Here is a 16,107-nt window from a genome sequence, read left to right as displayed (position 1 = left end):
GAGCTAGTGTTGGGTTGGTAGGACAGGCAGGGAGCTAGTGTTGGGTTGGTAGAACAGGCAGGGAGCTAGTGCTGGATTGGTAAGACAGTCATATGGGTTGGTAGGACAGGCAGGGAGCTAGTGTTGGGTTGGTAGGACAGGCAGGGAGCTAGTGTTGGGTTGGTAGGACAGGCAGGGAGCTAGCATTGGGTTGGTAGGACAGTCATGTGAGTTGGGAGGACAGGCAGGGAGCTAGTGTTGGGTTGGTAGGATAGTCATGTGGGCTGGGAGGACAGTCATGTGGGTTGGGAGAGCAGGCAGGGAGCTAGTGTTGGGTTGGTAGGACAGTCATGTGGGTTGCTAGGACAGGCAGGGAGCTATTGTTGGGTTGGTTGGACAGGCAGGGACTGAACATCGCGGGCCTGGGTAGGGTAGGGACTGACCGTTTCGGGTCTGTGCACTGCTTTTGATCAGGGCCTGTAGTGATCTATAGGGGATATGGTGCCATTTGGGGCACTGTGTCACTGAGCCACCTATTCCCGCTGTTCTAAATCTGTCCACTAGATGGCAGCACAACCTCTCTGTTCAGGCCTTGATCTATGGCGCTGAAAGACCTGAACAGCTTGTTGCCATGGTGATGCCTTATAAGGGATGATTGAATACTGAGCAGCCACACAGTCACTGATCTATCTGCCACACAGAGTGGAGAGAGATAGAAAAAGAGGTTATGCTGTTTCTGATGTACAAAGTTCTATATTAATAAACTAATGTTGTCCTCCTGGCTGTAACCTCTCTCTCCGTCCTATCGTCCTCTTTGTCTGTTCTAAATAAAGGGACCAGATGAATATATTGAAGAGTTCAATAGAGACTAGATCAGGTTTATGTAACATTAACTACCTGAGGTTGTCTACTTCTAAATAGAGATACAACACAGCCACCTACCTACCTATTACCCATTACCTATTACCACCTACCTATTACCCATTACCTATTACCACCTACCCATGACCTATTACCACCTACCTATTACCCCATACCCATTACCTATTACCACCTACCTATTACCTATTGCCACCTACCTATTACCCCATCCCCGTTACCTATTACCACCTACCTATTACCCCATACCCATTACCTATTACCACCTACCTATTACCCCATTACCTATTACCACCTACCTATTACCCATTACCTATTACCCCATACCCATTACCTATTACCACCTACCTATTACCCATTACCTATTACCACCTACCCATTACCTATTGCCACCTACCTATTACCTATTACCCCATACCCGTTACCTATTACCACCTACATATTACCCATTACCTATTACCCCATACCCAAAATGTCAGTCTCTCGATGTGCAAAACTGATAGAGACATACCCCAAGCGACTTACAGCTGTAATCGCAGTAAAAGGTGGCGCTACAAAGTATTAACTTAAGGGGGCTGAATAATTTTGCACTCCCAATTTTTCAGTTTTTGATTTGTTAAAAAAGTTTGAAATATCCAATAAATGTCGTTCCACTTCATGATTGTGTCCCACTTGTTGTTGATTCTTCACAAAAAAATAAAGTTTTATATCTTTATGTTTGAAGCCTGAAATGTGGCAAAAGGTCGCAAAGTTCAAGGGGGCCGAATACTTTCGCAAGGCACTGTACATATGAGATGAGTAATGTACGGTTTGTAAACATTATATAAAATGGCATTGTTTAAAGTGACTAGTGATACATTTATTACATCCAATTTTTTATTATTAAAGTGGCTGGAGTTGAGTCAGTATGTTGGCAGCAGCCACTCAATGTTAGTGATGGCTGTTTAACAGTCTGATGGCCTTGAGATAGAAGCTGTTTTTAAGACTCTCGGTCCCAGCTTTGATGCACCTGTACTGACCTCGCCTTCTGGATGATAATAGGGTGAACAGGCAGTGGCTCGGGTGGTTGTTGTCCTTGATGATCTTTTTGGCCTTCCTGTGACATCGGGTGGTGTAGGTGTCCTGGAGGGCAGGTAGTTTGCCCCCGGTGATGCGTTGTGCAGACCTCACTTCCCTCTGGAGAGCCTTACGGTTGTGGGCGGAGCAGTTGCCGTACCAGGCGGTGATACAGCCCGACAGGATGCTCTCGATTGTGCATCTGTAAAAGTTTGAGAGGGTTTTAGATGACAAGACAAATTTATTCTGCCTACTTGTGCCTTCTTCACCACACTGTCTGTGTGGGTGGACCATTTCAGTTTGTCCGTGATGTGTACGCAGAGGAACTTAAAACTTACTACCCTCTCCACTGCTGTCCCATCGATGTGGATGGGGGCTGCTCCCTCTGCTGTTTCCTGAAGTCCACGCTCATCTCCTTTGTTTTGTTGGCGTTGAGAGTGAGGTTATTTTCCTGACAACACACTCCAAGGGCCTTCACCTCCTTCCTGTAGGTCGCCTCGTCGTTGTTGCTAATCAGGCCTAACACTGTTGTGTCGTCTGCAAACTTGATGATCGAGTTGGAGGCGTGCTTGTCCATGCAGTCATGGGTGAACAGGGAGTACAGGAGGGGGCTGAGAACGCACCCTTGTGAGGCCCCAGTGTTGAGGATCAGCGAAGATGAAATGCCATGGTGTGGTGGATAAACATTATTTTTCTAACATGATTGTGTGTGTGTGTGTGTCCTCCAGAGGCGTTCTCATGGAAGAAGGTGGAGCCTCAGGGTAAAGGTCCGTGCCCCAGGAGGAGACAGTGCTGCTGCTTGGTGGGAGATCGTATCATCCTGTTTGGAGGAACCAGGTAAGATTCAGTAGTTTTTAGTACACATCATAGTAGTCTTTGGCGGTTTGTCATACAGACCTTGTGCCTTACTGGGATATTCAGTAATACTGGCACTGAACAGAAGGGGCGTTGTTTTCAAACCCCACTCATACTCTGTAATCTGAAGATTTAGTAATGCTAACAAGTACATGTAAATCCCCATAGAGAATGCTACCTAAATGCTAACGAGAGCATTGCAAACTTTTTCTACAGTCTCTGACCTAAAGTATTTGCAGGACAGACATCCCAGCTCATAAAGTTATACAAGTAACTAAAATATGCTACTCACTGTTTGCTCCATGCCCAAAACAAATAGTAGACAACATGGCTCTTTATCCAGGAGGGAATTTTCTGCTGTTACCAAGCAAATTATTTTGGGAAGAAGTGAACTAGTTACTAAATTAACAAACCAAATGCACAACGGCAGAGCATTTAGCACATTTTAGACAGTTAACTTAATAGTTATCAGATATCTAGCTGGCAAACATCTAGTTGTGCATTCCCTCCTGTAACTAGATCAGCTGGCACATGCTGCACAACTTTATTTTTTAGGTTTAAAAATAAAATGGAACCTTTTTATTTGACTCCCAAGGCTCTGGTCTCTCGTCGTTGTGCTTGTTAACAAACACCACATGTATGGGAACTACCAGTAAGATTCAAAATCAAACAGTATATGACAGGTGAAATGAAGAACACAACCCTTTTTCACTTAAAAAGTAGCTACAAATATTCACATTTATAAAAAATCTTTAAATAAATATTTTTAACAGCTCAGAGTCCCAGCCCCCATGTCTTCCAGCCCTGCTCAGCCCACCTCTGAACCCCACTGAGACCGCCTGATACTGGGGATAACAGCTCAGTCCCAGCCCCCATGTCTTCCAGCCCTGCTCAGCCCACCTCTGAACCCCACTGAGACCGCCTGATACTGGGGATAACAGCTCAGTCCCAGCCCCCATGTCTTCCAGCCCTGCTCAGCCCACCTCTGAACCCCACTGAGACAGCCTGATACTGGGGATAACAGCTCAGAGCCTTACCCTGCTGGAAAGGCCCGGCTACACTGACATCATTAGCTTTCACCTGCAGGAGAAAGTGTTTGATAAAATATTTTTATTAGAATGACTGGTGTTATTAGTCATGTAATGACTGTGGTGTTAGTAGTCATGTAATGACTGTGGTGTTAGTAGTCATGTAATGACTGTGGTGTTAGTAGTCATGTAATGACTGTGGTGTTAGTAGTCATGTAATGACTGTGGCGTTAGTAGTCATGTAATGACTGTGGTGTTAGTAGTCATGTAATGACTGTGGTGTTAGTAGTCATGTAATGACTGTGGTGTTAGTAGTCATGTAATGACTGTGGTGTTAGTAGTCATGTAATGACTGGTGGTGTAATGACTGTAGTCATGTAATGACTGTGGTGTTAGTAGTCATGTAATGACTGTGGTGTTAGTAGTCATGTAATGACTGTGGTGTTATTAGTCATGTAATGACTGTGGTGTTAGTAGTCATGTAATGACTGTGGTGTTAGTAGTCATGTAATGACTGTGGTGTTAGTAGTCATGTAATGACTGTGGTGTTAGTAGTCATGTAATGACTGTGGTGTTAGTAGTCATGTAATGACTGTGGTGTTAGTAGTCATGTAATGACTGTGGTGTTAGTAGTCATGTAAATGACTGTGGTGTTATTAGTCACGTAATGACTGTGGTGTTATTAGTCACGTAATGACTGTGGTGTTATTAGTCATGTAATGACTGTGGTGTTAGTAGTCATGTAATGACTGTGGTGTTATTAGTCATGTAATGACTGGTGTTATTAGTCATGTAATGACTGTGGTGTGGTGTTATTAGTCATGTATTGACTGTGGTGTTATTAGTCATGTAATGACTGTGGTGTTATTAGTCATGTAATGTCTGGTGTTACTGTGGTGTGATATTAGTCATGTAATGACTGTGGTGTTATTAGTCATGTAATGACTGTGGTGTTATTAGTCATGTAATGACTGTGGTGTTATTAGTCATGTAATGACTGTGGTGTTATTAGTCATGTAATGACTGTGGTGTTATTATATTGGCATGTAATGACTGTGGTGATATTAGTCATGTATTGACTGTGGTGTTATTATATTGGCTGTGGTGTTATTAGTCATGTAATGACTGTGGTGATATTAGTCATGTAATGACTGTGGTGATATTAGTCATGTAATGACTGTGGTGATATTAGTCATGTAATGACTGGTGTTATTATATTGGCTGTGGTGTTATTAGTCATGTAATGACTGTGTTATTAGTCATGTAATGACTGTGGTGATATTAGTCATGTATTGACTGTGGTGATATTAGTCATGTAATGACTGTGGTGTTATTAGTCATGTAATGACTGTGGTGATATTAGTCATGTAATGACTGGTGTTATTATATTGGCTGTGGTGTTATTAGTCATGTAATGACTGTGGTGATATTAGTCATGTATTGACTGTGGTGTTATTAGTCATGTAATGACTGGTGTTATTAGTCATGTGATGATTGCGTTCTGTGGGACTTCCCCTGGGATTTAGTTTGAAGGATAGTCTTACAGGAGTCATGATTTCCTGTCGTCAGGCAGCAGATAGGGAGGGGTCATGGTGTGGGTAAGATAGGGAAAACAAGCGTCTTTGTGATAGTCTGTTGTCTGACCAGGGGAGGAAATACAACACCTCTCGTCTCAGACAGACAGGCAGATGGGCTGATGTCCTGTGGTAGGATCCCTTTATCTATATATATCTACAGCCTACCGTTGTATCCACACACACCTACACATGTCCACACACACCTACACATGTCCACACACACCTACCCATATCCACACACACCTACACATGTCCACACACACCTACACATGTCCACACACACCTACACATGTCCACACACACCTACACATGTCCACACACACCTACACATGTCCACACACACCTACACATGTCCACACACACCTATACATGTCCACACACACCTACACATTTCCACACATATCCACACACACCTACACACATCCACACACACCTACACATATCCACACACACCTACACACATCCACACACACCTACACATATCCACACACACCTACACATATCCACACACACCTACACATATACACACAGACCTACACATATCCACACACACCTACACATTTCCACACATATCCACACACACCTACACATTTCCACACGTATCCACACACACCTACACATATACACTCACACCTACACATTTCCACGCATATCCACACACACCTACACATATCCACACACACCTACACTAGAGGTCGACCGAATATGATTTTTCAACGCCGATACCTATACCGATTAGTCGGCTGATTTTTAAAAAAAAATTATGTTATTTATTTATTTGTAATAATGACAATTTCAACAATACTGAATGAACACTTATTTTAACTTAATATATTACATCAATAAAATCAATTTAGCCTCAAATAAATAATGAAACATGTTCAATTTGGTTTAAATAATGCAAAAACAAAGTGTTGGAGAAGAAAGTAAAAGTGCAATATGTGCCATGTAAGAAAGCTAACGTTTAAGTTCCTTGCTCAGAACATGAGAACATATGAAAGCTGGTGGTTCCTTTTAACATGAGTCTTCAATTTTCCCAGTGACGTTTGAAACGATATTAGTGCATACCCCGCTAACTAGCTAGCCATTTCACATCGGTTACACCAGCCTCATCTCGGGAGTTGATAGGCTTGAAGTCATAAACAGCTCAATGCTTGAAGCACAACGAAGAGCTGCAGTCATACGCACGAAAGTGCAGTTTGAGTGAATGCTTACGAGCCTGCTGCTGCCTACCGCCGCTCAGTCAGACTGCTCTATCAAATCATAGACTTAGTTATAACATAATAACACGCAGAAATACGAGCCTTAGGTCATTAATATGGTCGAATACGGAAACTATCATCTCAAAAACAAGACGTTTATTCTTTCAGTGAAATACGGAACCGTTCCGTATTTTATCTAACGGGTGGCATTCATAAGTCTAAATATTCCTGTTACATTGCACAACCTTCAATGTTATGTCATAATTACGTAAAATTCTGGCAAATTAGGCAGCCCAAACTGTTGCATATACACTGACTCTGCGTGCAATGAATGCAAGAGAAGTGACACAATTTCACCTGGTTAATATTGCCTGCTAACCTGGATTTAAATATGCAGATTTAAAAATATATTCTTCTGTGTATTGATTTTAAGAAAGGCATTGATGTTTATGGTTAGGCACACATTGTTTTTTATAAGATAAGATTAATGGTAGCTAGCAACTTACCTTGGCTTACTGCATTTGTGTAACAGGCAGAGGCTCCTTGTGTAGTGCAATGAGAGGCAGGTGGTAAGAGCTTTGGACTAGTTAACTGTAAGGTTGCAAGATTGAATCCCCCGAGCTGACAAGGTGAAAATCTGTCGTTCTGCCCCTGAGCAAGGCAGTTAACCCACTGTTTCTAGGCCGTCATTGAAAATAAGAATGTGTTCTTAACTGATTTGTCTAGTTAAATAAAGATTAAATGAAGTAGTTAAAAAATACCGATTTCCGATTGTTATGAAAACTTGAAATCGGTCCTAATTAACACACACCTACACATATCCACACACACCTACACATATACACACAGCTGGGTGTCTGTTTGCCTCCCTGGCTGGCTGTCTGTCTGTCTGACTTCCAGGCTTTGTTTCTGTCCGTCTGTCTGTCTATTTGGGTGTTGTTTCCTGATACTGTAAAAATGAGTCTGATCCCTACAATACAACGTGGTCACCCACAGCTGATCCCTGATGAACTCTGAGCAAGGTGGTCACCCACAGATGATCCCTGATGAACTCTGAGCAAGGTGGTCACCCACAGCTGATCCCTGATGAACTCTGAGCAAGGTCCACAGATTGTCTGTTTAGTTACACTAAGACACTAGACCCACACACAGGTTCATATTAGGCTGGGCTGTTGTTGTTTACAATAAGACAATGGTTCCCAAACTGTTTCAATCAGGCCCCCATTCCATCATTGGGGAACATTTACAAGTTTCAGAGCTAAGTTGAAAGCCGGACCCTAAAAAACTCCCCGCCGACCACTCGCGCGCCCCCTAACCACTCGCGAGCCCCCGACCCCCCCCCGCGCGCCCCCTGACCACTCGCCTGCCCCCCTCCCCCCCTGACCACTCGCGCGCCCCCCGACCACTCGCGCGCCCCCCGACCACTCGCGCGCCCCCCGACCACTCGCGCGCCCCCCGACCACTCGCGCGCCCCCCGACCACTCGCCCGCCCCCCGACCACTCGCCCGCCCCCCGACCACTCGCGCGCTCCCTGACCACTCGCCCGCCCCCCGACCACTCCGCGCCCCCCGACCACTCGCGCGCTCCCTGACCACTCGCCCGCTCCCTGACCACTCCCCCCCCCCCCCCCCCCCCGACCAATCTCTCGCCCCCTCAGTTTGGGAACCACTGCACTAAGACACTTAAGACCCACACTCAGGCTGAGGACCAAGTCATAACAGCAGCTGATTTACTTTCCCTCCTATTTAAACAGTGGAGAGGAGAAGTGTGCCCTGAGTCGGAGGTGTCCTCCCTGTGTCCATCTTTATTGTGACACCTTACCTGCTTAGATTTCACACAGGACATTGTGTGTTTATTGAAATACATGTGGGTATCTTATTATTTGAGATGTATTACATGTTGATCATTTAGCCGTTATCTGTTATCCAGAGTGACATACAGTCAGTTCTGTTAACCAAGCTAGGATAGACAACCACATATCAGTCATTACCAGGAAATCAGAGCTAGTTACAAAAGAATCAAAATCAAATCAAATTTATTTATATAGCCCTTCGTACATCAGCTGATATCTCAAAGTGCTGTACAGAAACCCAGCCTAAAACCCCAAACAGCAAGCAATGCAGGTGTAGAAGCACGGTGGCTAGGAAAAACTCCCTAGAAAGACAAGACAAGTGTTAGTGCCAGAAAGGGGATCAGTTGAACAACTGAATGCATTCAACCCAAATGTGTCTTCTGCATTTTCTGCAGAATGGCAGATTTTTCCACCTTGCCGGCTCTGGGATTTGAACCAGCGACCTTTGGGTTACTGGCCCAACACTCTTAACCACTAGGCTACCTACCTGTATGTCTGTGGAACGTCTATAAGCCAATGTGCTCTGTGTTTTGTGTTTATTTTCCTGGGGCTTAACTACTTTCAGAGTCATTAGGCAGCTATTAACCCCAGCTTTAACCCTAGCTTTAACCAGCTAAAGACTTATTTGTTTCTGTCTAAATTAAATAGACAAACGCCTGCTCGGCCCATCATGAATTACCCAGCAGACACCTTGCTTGTGTTCTTTATAACACTTCCGGATCCTAGGAAGCGTGGCAAGGAAACACTGTCAGATTTATGTGTGAGTGTGTTTGTGCGTAGGAGCGTGGCTAAGAAACACTGTGTAAATTTATGAGGACTCTTCTATACCACTATTGTTTATCTTTCAGTCTGAGCCAGACCAGAACACTGAATGATATTTATTTAAAACATTCTGTTGTATTTATTCACTCTTTATGATATTTACTTTACCTGCAGGAATTTGTTGGCCATTAATTTATTGTTTTAGTGAAGCACAATAAAAGGATTTAAGTCGTGGGCCCGCTGTGTTCTCACTGTGTTCAAAGGGTCAGCTATAGGACTGGACTAGAGGTGTTTGTCTGGGAAACTCTCACCTTAACTAACCCTATTAGAACCCTGTGTGGGAATTATTACAGCAATATAGACTGGGGGAAACTGGGTACACAACAGAGCAAAATGGATGTTCATTAGGTTGAAGCCCATTAGGGGCTGTATTTTTATTCACTATTGACTGTTGTTTTAACGTGTGCTTTAGGACAGCAACTTGGAATTAGTTCCCATTTATAAAGTGATTTAGTGCAGCAGTTTAACCTGGGTGTGTATGAGAAAGAGATCTGCCAGCAACACACAGTCTCTCTCTCTCACACACACACACTCCTCACCTCCACTTACTCCAGAGTAAACAGCCTGCTGAGCTGTAGAGAGGCAAGACATTCTGTCCTGATTTATGAGCTCAGGGAGCCTCCTCTCTGTGTCACACAGCGACACCCGAACCCTAACCCTCTGTTACCCCTCACTGGTCCTCTGGGGCTCTGGTTAACTCATCTACTCAAACAGGCAGCATGCATGAGTGACTCCACCTGCACAGACCTTAGCCTAGCAACACTAGCTCTATAGTCACTCTCTATGTCTAATATTACACTGTCTGATACTAGCTCCATAGTCACACTGTCTAATAATACACTTTCTGATACTAGCTCTATAGTCACTCTGTCTAATAATACACTTTCTGATACTAGCTCTATAGTCACTCTGTTGTACTTTCTGATTTTTTATTTTTTATTTTACCTTTATTTAACTAGGCAAGTCAGTTAAAAACACATTCTTATTTTCAATGACAGCCTTTTCAATCACTAGTGGGTTAACTGCCTGTTCAGGGGCAGAACGACAGATTTGTACCTTGTCAGCTCAGGGATTTGAACTTGCAACCTTCCGGTCACTAGTCCAACGCTCTAACCACTAGGCTACCCTGCCGCCCCATATGATACTAGCTCTATAGTCACTCTCTATGTCTGTTATACTAGCTCTATAGTCACTCTCTATGTCTGTTATACTAGCTCTATAGTCACTCTCTATCTATTGTTACATGTTCTAATACTAGCTCTATAGTCACTCTCTATGTCTGTTATACTAGCTCTATAGTCACTCTATCTATTGTTACATGTCCTAATACTAGCTCTATAGTCACTCTCTGTGTCTGTTATACTAGCTCTATAGTCACTCTCTATGTCTGTTATACTAGCTCTATAGTCACTCTCTATGTCTGTTATACTAGCTCTATAGTCACTCTCTATCTATTGTTACATGTTCTAATACTAGCTCTATAGTCACTCTCTATGTCTGTTATACTAGCTCTATAGTCACTCTCTCTGTCTTTTACATCCAGTCTGGTGAATGTCCAGCTATCTCCAGTCTGGTGAATGTCTAGCTACCTCCAGTCTGGTGAATGTCCAGCTACCTCCAGTCTGGTGAATGTCCAGCTACCTCCAGTCTGGTGTGGGTCTAGCTACCTCCTGTCTGGTGAATGTCCAGCTACCTCCAGTCTGGCAAAATGTCTTGCTACCTCCAGTCTGGTGTGGGTCCAGCTACCTCCAGTCTGGTGAATGTCCAGCTACCTCCAGTCTGGTGTGGGTCTAGCTACCTCCAGTCTGGTGAATGTCCAGCTACCTCCAGTCTGGTGAATGTCCAGCTACCTCCAGTCTGGTGAATGTCCAGCTACCTCCAGTCTGGTGTGGGTCTAGCTACCTCCAGTCTGGTGAATGTCCAGCTACCTCCAGTCTGGTGTGGGTCTTGAAGCCAGTTAATGATTCACTGGTACAGGCAGCACCTGCTGGACCCATGTAGTGTCAGTACACTGTGGCTCTCACTTTTGTCTGTGTGTCTGTCTGAAGTTGGGGACCGGACATCTTCAGATGGACAAGGTGTAAACCGGAACGTGACAGCTTGGCATGCTGCGAGCTGAGCCTGGCCCAATCAGACGCCTTGACTTGTTTTGTGTGTATATATTAGGGATGTTGCTGCTGGCTAACAGGCCTTCATTAACCAGTGAACAAACAGTAAAATGACGTGTCCAACAGAATATACTCTGCATGCATACAAGGAACATATTCAAATATACACTATCGTCATACAAGGAACAGATTCATATATACACTATCGTCATACAAGGAACAGATTCATATATACACTATCGTCATACAAGGAACATATTCAAATATACACTATCGTCATACAAGGAACAGATTCATATATACACTATCGTCATACAAGGAACATATTCATATATATACATATAAGGAACAGACATTTTTCATAAAGAGCTTAATGGAAACGGGCTGGGTATTGTTGCATATCGTCTTACAGTCAAGCAGTTGTCGCCTATTATTAGACATGCAGCTCCTGTAATGAAGCAGCTAATTAAACGTCATTTAAACATGTCAAATTGTCTGTAAAAGTCTGTTGGAAACAGTTCACCTGAGTGTTTCTGTAAAAGTCTGTTGGAAACAGTTCACCTGAGTGTTTCTGTAAAAGTCTGTTGGAAACAGTTCACCTGAGTGTTTCTGGAAAAGTCTGTTGGAAACAGTTCACCTGAGTGTTTCTGGAAAAGTCTGTTGGAAACAGTTCACCTGAGTGTTTCTGGTCTGTTGGAAACAGTTCACCTGTTGGAAACAGTTCACCTGAGTGTTTCTGTAAAAGTCTGTTGGAAACAGTTCACCTGAGTGTTTCTGGAAAAGCCAGTTGGAAACAGTTCACCTGAGTGTTTCTGGAAAAGTCTGTTGGAAACAGTTCACCTGAGTGTTTCTGGAAAAGCCAGTTGGAAACAGTGTGTCTGTAAAAGCCAGTTGTAGACAGTTCACCTGAGTGTGTCTGTAAAAGCCAGTTGGAAACAGTTCACCTGAGTGTTTCATATGTGCCAGAGCTGAAAACCTCAAACGTAGAAAGACTGGGAACCTAATAGCAACAACTAGGATGGGTTGCCAATATGACTAGGATTGTACCTTTGGGCTTCTGGACAACGAAATAAAGTTGATATGAAAATCAATAGAACAGGAGAGAAATGCTGGTTAATGACATGAGGAAGTCTTTTATAAAATAATTACCCCCACATATCTATGGATGGATTTTGGCTAGGCTACTGTGAAGCAAGGTAAGACATGCCTCATTATCAGAAGTAAAGTAGTACGTTCAGCTTTCAAACAATGATACTGCCTAAAGCTCCCATTACATTATACTGCCTCAAGTTCCCATTACATTATACTGCCTCAAGCTCCCATTACATTATACTGCCTCAAGTTCCCATTACATTATACTGCCTCAAAGCTCCCATTACATTGTACTGCTTCAAGCTCTCATTACATTATACTGCCTCAAGCTCTCATTACATTGTACTGCCTCAAACTCCCATTTTCACGATACTGCCTCAAGCTCCCATTTACTCAATACTGTCTCAAGCTCCCATTTACTCAATATTGCCTCAAACTCCCATTTACTCGATACTGCCTCAAGCTCCCATTTACTCGATACTGTCTCAAGCTCCCATTTACACAATACTGCCTCAAGCTCCCATTTACTCGATACTGCCTCAAGCTCCCATATACACAGTACTGCCTCAAACTCTCATTACGTTATACTGCCTCAAGCTCCCATTACGTAAAAAATACTGTGACTTACCAAGACAGTTAGTGGATTAAGTATCCTGAGATTAAGTATTTTTGGAACAGAGCATTCGTTTCCGTACTTCCGAGAACACAAACACTCATGTGCGCTAGCTAGGGATGGAGAGAGACGGTTAGGGGCACAGTATAGGCAGGTCAGCCACCAGACAGACAGATCCGTGCACTAAGCCTATCTCAAATCAAATTATATTGGTCACACACACATGGTTAGCAGATGTTAATGTGAGTGTAGCGAAATGCTTTTGCTTCTAGTTCTGACAGTGCAGCAATATCAAACATGTAATCTAACAATTCCACAACTACCTAATACACACAGATCTAAGTAAAGGAATGAATAAGAATATGTGCATGTAAATATATGGTTGAGCAATAACAGAGCGGCATAGGCAATGTGCAATAGATGGTATAAAATACATTATATACATATGAGATGATTAATGCATTATTAAAGTGGCATTATTAAATTGACTAGTGTTCCATTTGTTAGAGTGTCCAATGATTTCAAGTCACTATGTTGGCAGCAGCCTCTCAATGTTAGTGGTGGCTGTTTAACAGTCTGATGGCCTTGAGATAGAAGCTGTTTTTCAGTCTCTCGGTCCCAGCTTTGATGCACCTGTACTGACCTCGCCTTCTGGATGATAGCGGGGTGAACAGGCAGTGGCTCGGGTGGTTGTTGTCCTTGATGATCTTTTTGGCCTTCCTGTGACATCGGGTGGTGTAGGTGTCCTGGAGGGCAGGTAGTTTGCCCCCGGTGATGCGTTGTGCAGACCTCACTACCCTCTGTAGAGCCTTATGGTTGTGGGCGGAGCATTTGCCGTACCAGGCGGTGATACAGCCCGACAGGATGCTCTCGATTGTGCATCTGTAGAAGTTTGTCAGTGTTTTTGGTGACAAGACACATTTCTTCAGTCTCCTGAGGTTGAAGAGGCGCTGCTGCGCCTTCTTCACCACACTGTCTGTGTTGGTGGACCAATTCAGTTTGTCTGTGATGTGTACGCCGAGGAATTTAAAACTTCCCACCTTCTCCACTACTGTCCCGTCAATGTGGATAGGGGGGTGCTCCCTCTGCTGTTTCCTGAAGTCCACGATCAACTCCTTTGTTTTGTTGACGTTGAGTGAGAGGTTGTTTTCCTGACACAACTATCTATCACTACAGGCAGGTCAGCCACCAGACAGACCGTCAGAGCCGTGCACTAGGCCCATCTAGTGCACGGAGGTTGTGCGTTCCCCAGAGGTTGTGCGTTCCCCAGAGGTTGTGCGTTCCCCAGAGGTTGTGCGTTCCCCAGAGGTTGTGCGTTCCCCAGAGGTTGTGCGTTCCCCGGAGGTTGTGCGTTCCCCAGAGGTTGTGCGTTCCCCAGAGGTTGTGCGTTCCCCAGAGGTTGTGCGTTCCCCAGAGGTTGTGCGTTCCCCAGAGGTTGTGCGTTCCCCAAAGGTTGTCGCCCCACCCTATCTGCTGTATGACCAATGAAACACTTTAACAAACTCCAGTTTCCAGCCGTCATCAGTTTTCTGTGCCTATAGTTGATGTATCTACCGTCCTTCACAGTGTTTTAATTGGCTCATATGCATCACACAGAGAGTAAACAGCTCAGTAGCAGTCTTACGTGCTTCACTATGTTAAATTGACCTTTACTATGAATGACTGACTGAGAGGCTGATTGATGTTGTCTCTGCAGCTCCCCTCCATGCTCTCTCTGCCAGGCTGGAACAGGCCTGCTGTTATAGAATCCTACTGTCAGAAAGATCCGTCCTTACTTGGCCAGACACTGTTAGGACTGGGCGATATATCAAATTCCTTTGATTCATTTGAATCTGCAGTGCCTTCAGAAAGTATTCATACCCCTTGATTTATTCCACATTTTGTTGTTACAGCCTGAATTCAACATGGATTAAATTGATTTTTCTACGTACAATGTCCATAATGACAAAGTGAAAATATGGTTTTAGACATTTTTGCACATTTATTGAAAATGAAATATAGAAATACTGTATTCATACCCCTAAGTCAATAGTCAGTCTTTCTGGGTAAGTCTCTAAGAGTGATTACACCTGTGCGTCTTTCTGGGTTAGTCTCTAAGAGTGATTACAGCTGTGAGTCTTTCTGGGTAAGTCTCTAAGAGTGATTACAGCTGTGAGTCTTTCTAGGTAAGTCTCTAAGAGTGATTACAGCTGTGAGTCTTTCTGGGTTAGTCTCTAAGAGTGATTGCAGCTGTGAGTCTTTCTGGGTTAGTCTCTAAGAGTGATTGCAGCTGTGAGTCTTTCTGGGTTAGTCTCTAAGAGTGATTACAGCTGTGAGTCTTTCTGGGTAAGTCTCTAAGAGTGATTACAGCTGTGAGTCTTTCTGGGTTAGTCTCTAAGAGCTGTGAGTCTTTCTGGGTTAGTCTCTAAGAGCTGTGAGTCTTTCTGGGTTAGTCTCTAAGAGCTTTCCACACCTGGATTGAACAATATTTGCACATTATTAAAACAAATTCTTCAAGCTTTGTAAAGTTGGTTGTAGATCATTCCTAGACAGCCATTTTTATGTCTTGCCATATATTTTCAAGGTGATTTAAGTCAAAACTGTTAATCAGCCACTAAGGAACATTCAATGTCTTCTTGGTAGGCAACTTCAGTGTACTCTTGAGTGGACAAACCATTAGGAACACCTTCCTACTATTGAGTTGTACCCCCTTCCCTTTACCTAGTCTATACAGGTCGATTTAGACTGAGTGGACAAAACATTAGGAACACCTTCCCTTTACCTAGTCTATACAGGTCGATTTACACTGAGTGGACAAAACATTAGGAACACCTTCCTACTATTGAGTTGTACCCCCTTTCCCTTCCCTTTACCTAGTCTATACAGGTCGATTTACACTGAGTGGACAAAACATTAGGAACACCTTCCTACTATTGAGTTGTACCCCCTTCCCTTTACCTAGTCTATACAGGTCGATTTACACTGAGTGGACAAAACATTAAGAACACCTTCCTACTATTGAGTTGTACCCCCTTTCCCTTCCCTTTACCTAGTCTATACAGATC

General features: G+C 43.7%; 1 protein-coding gene across 10 annotated transcripts in view; it reads left to right on the top strand.

Moving 5' to 3' along the window:
• Positions 1-16,107, top strand: part of LOC139402445 (kelch domain-containing protein 3-like) — an 82,905-nt gene that overhangs the window by 43,902 nt on the left and 22,896 nt on the right. For 8 of the 10 annotated variants that reach the window (XM_071146395.1, XM_071146390.1, XM_071146394.1 and 5 more), the window contains one exon: positions 2,643-2,751. In XM_071146395.1, coding sequence (XP_071002496.1) covers positions 2,643-2,751 — 109 coding nt within the window. Of the gene's footprint in view, positions 1-2,642; positions 2,752-10,793; positions 10,954-11,158; positions 11,649-16,107 lie in introns of those variants that run through there. The other 2 variants (XM_071146400.1, XM_071146401.1) reach the window with 2 other exon arrangements.

Source organism: Oncorhynchus clarkii, unplaced genomic scaffold, assembly GCF_045791955.1.
Source record: "Oncorhynchus clarkii lewisi isolate Uvic-CL-2024 unplaced genomic scaffold, UVic_Ocla_1.0 unplaced_contig_8789_pilon_pilon, whole genome shotgun sequence".
Classification (NCBI taxonomy): domain Eukaryota; kingdom Metazoa; phylum Chordata; class Actinopteri; order Salmoniformes; family Salmonidae; genus Oncorhynchus; species Oncorhynchus clarkii.
Note: the sequence above shows the minus strand (reverse complement) of the source record. Positions and strands in the feature narration are given on the sequence as shown.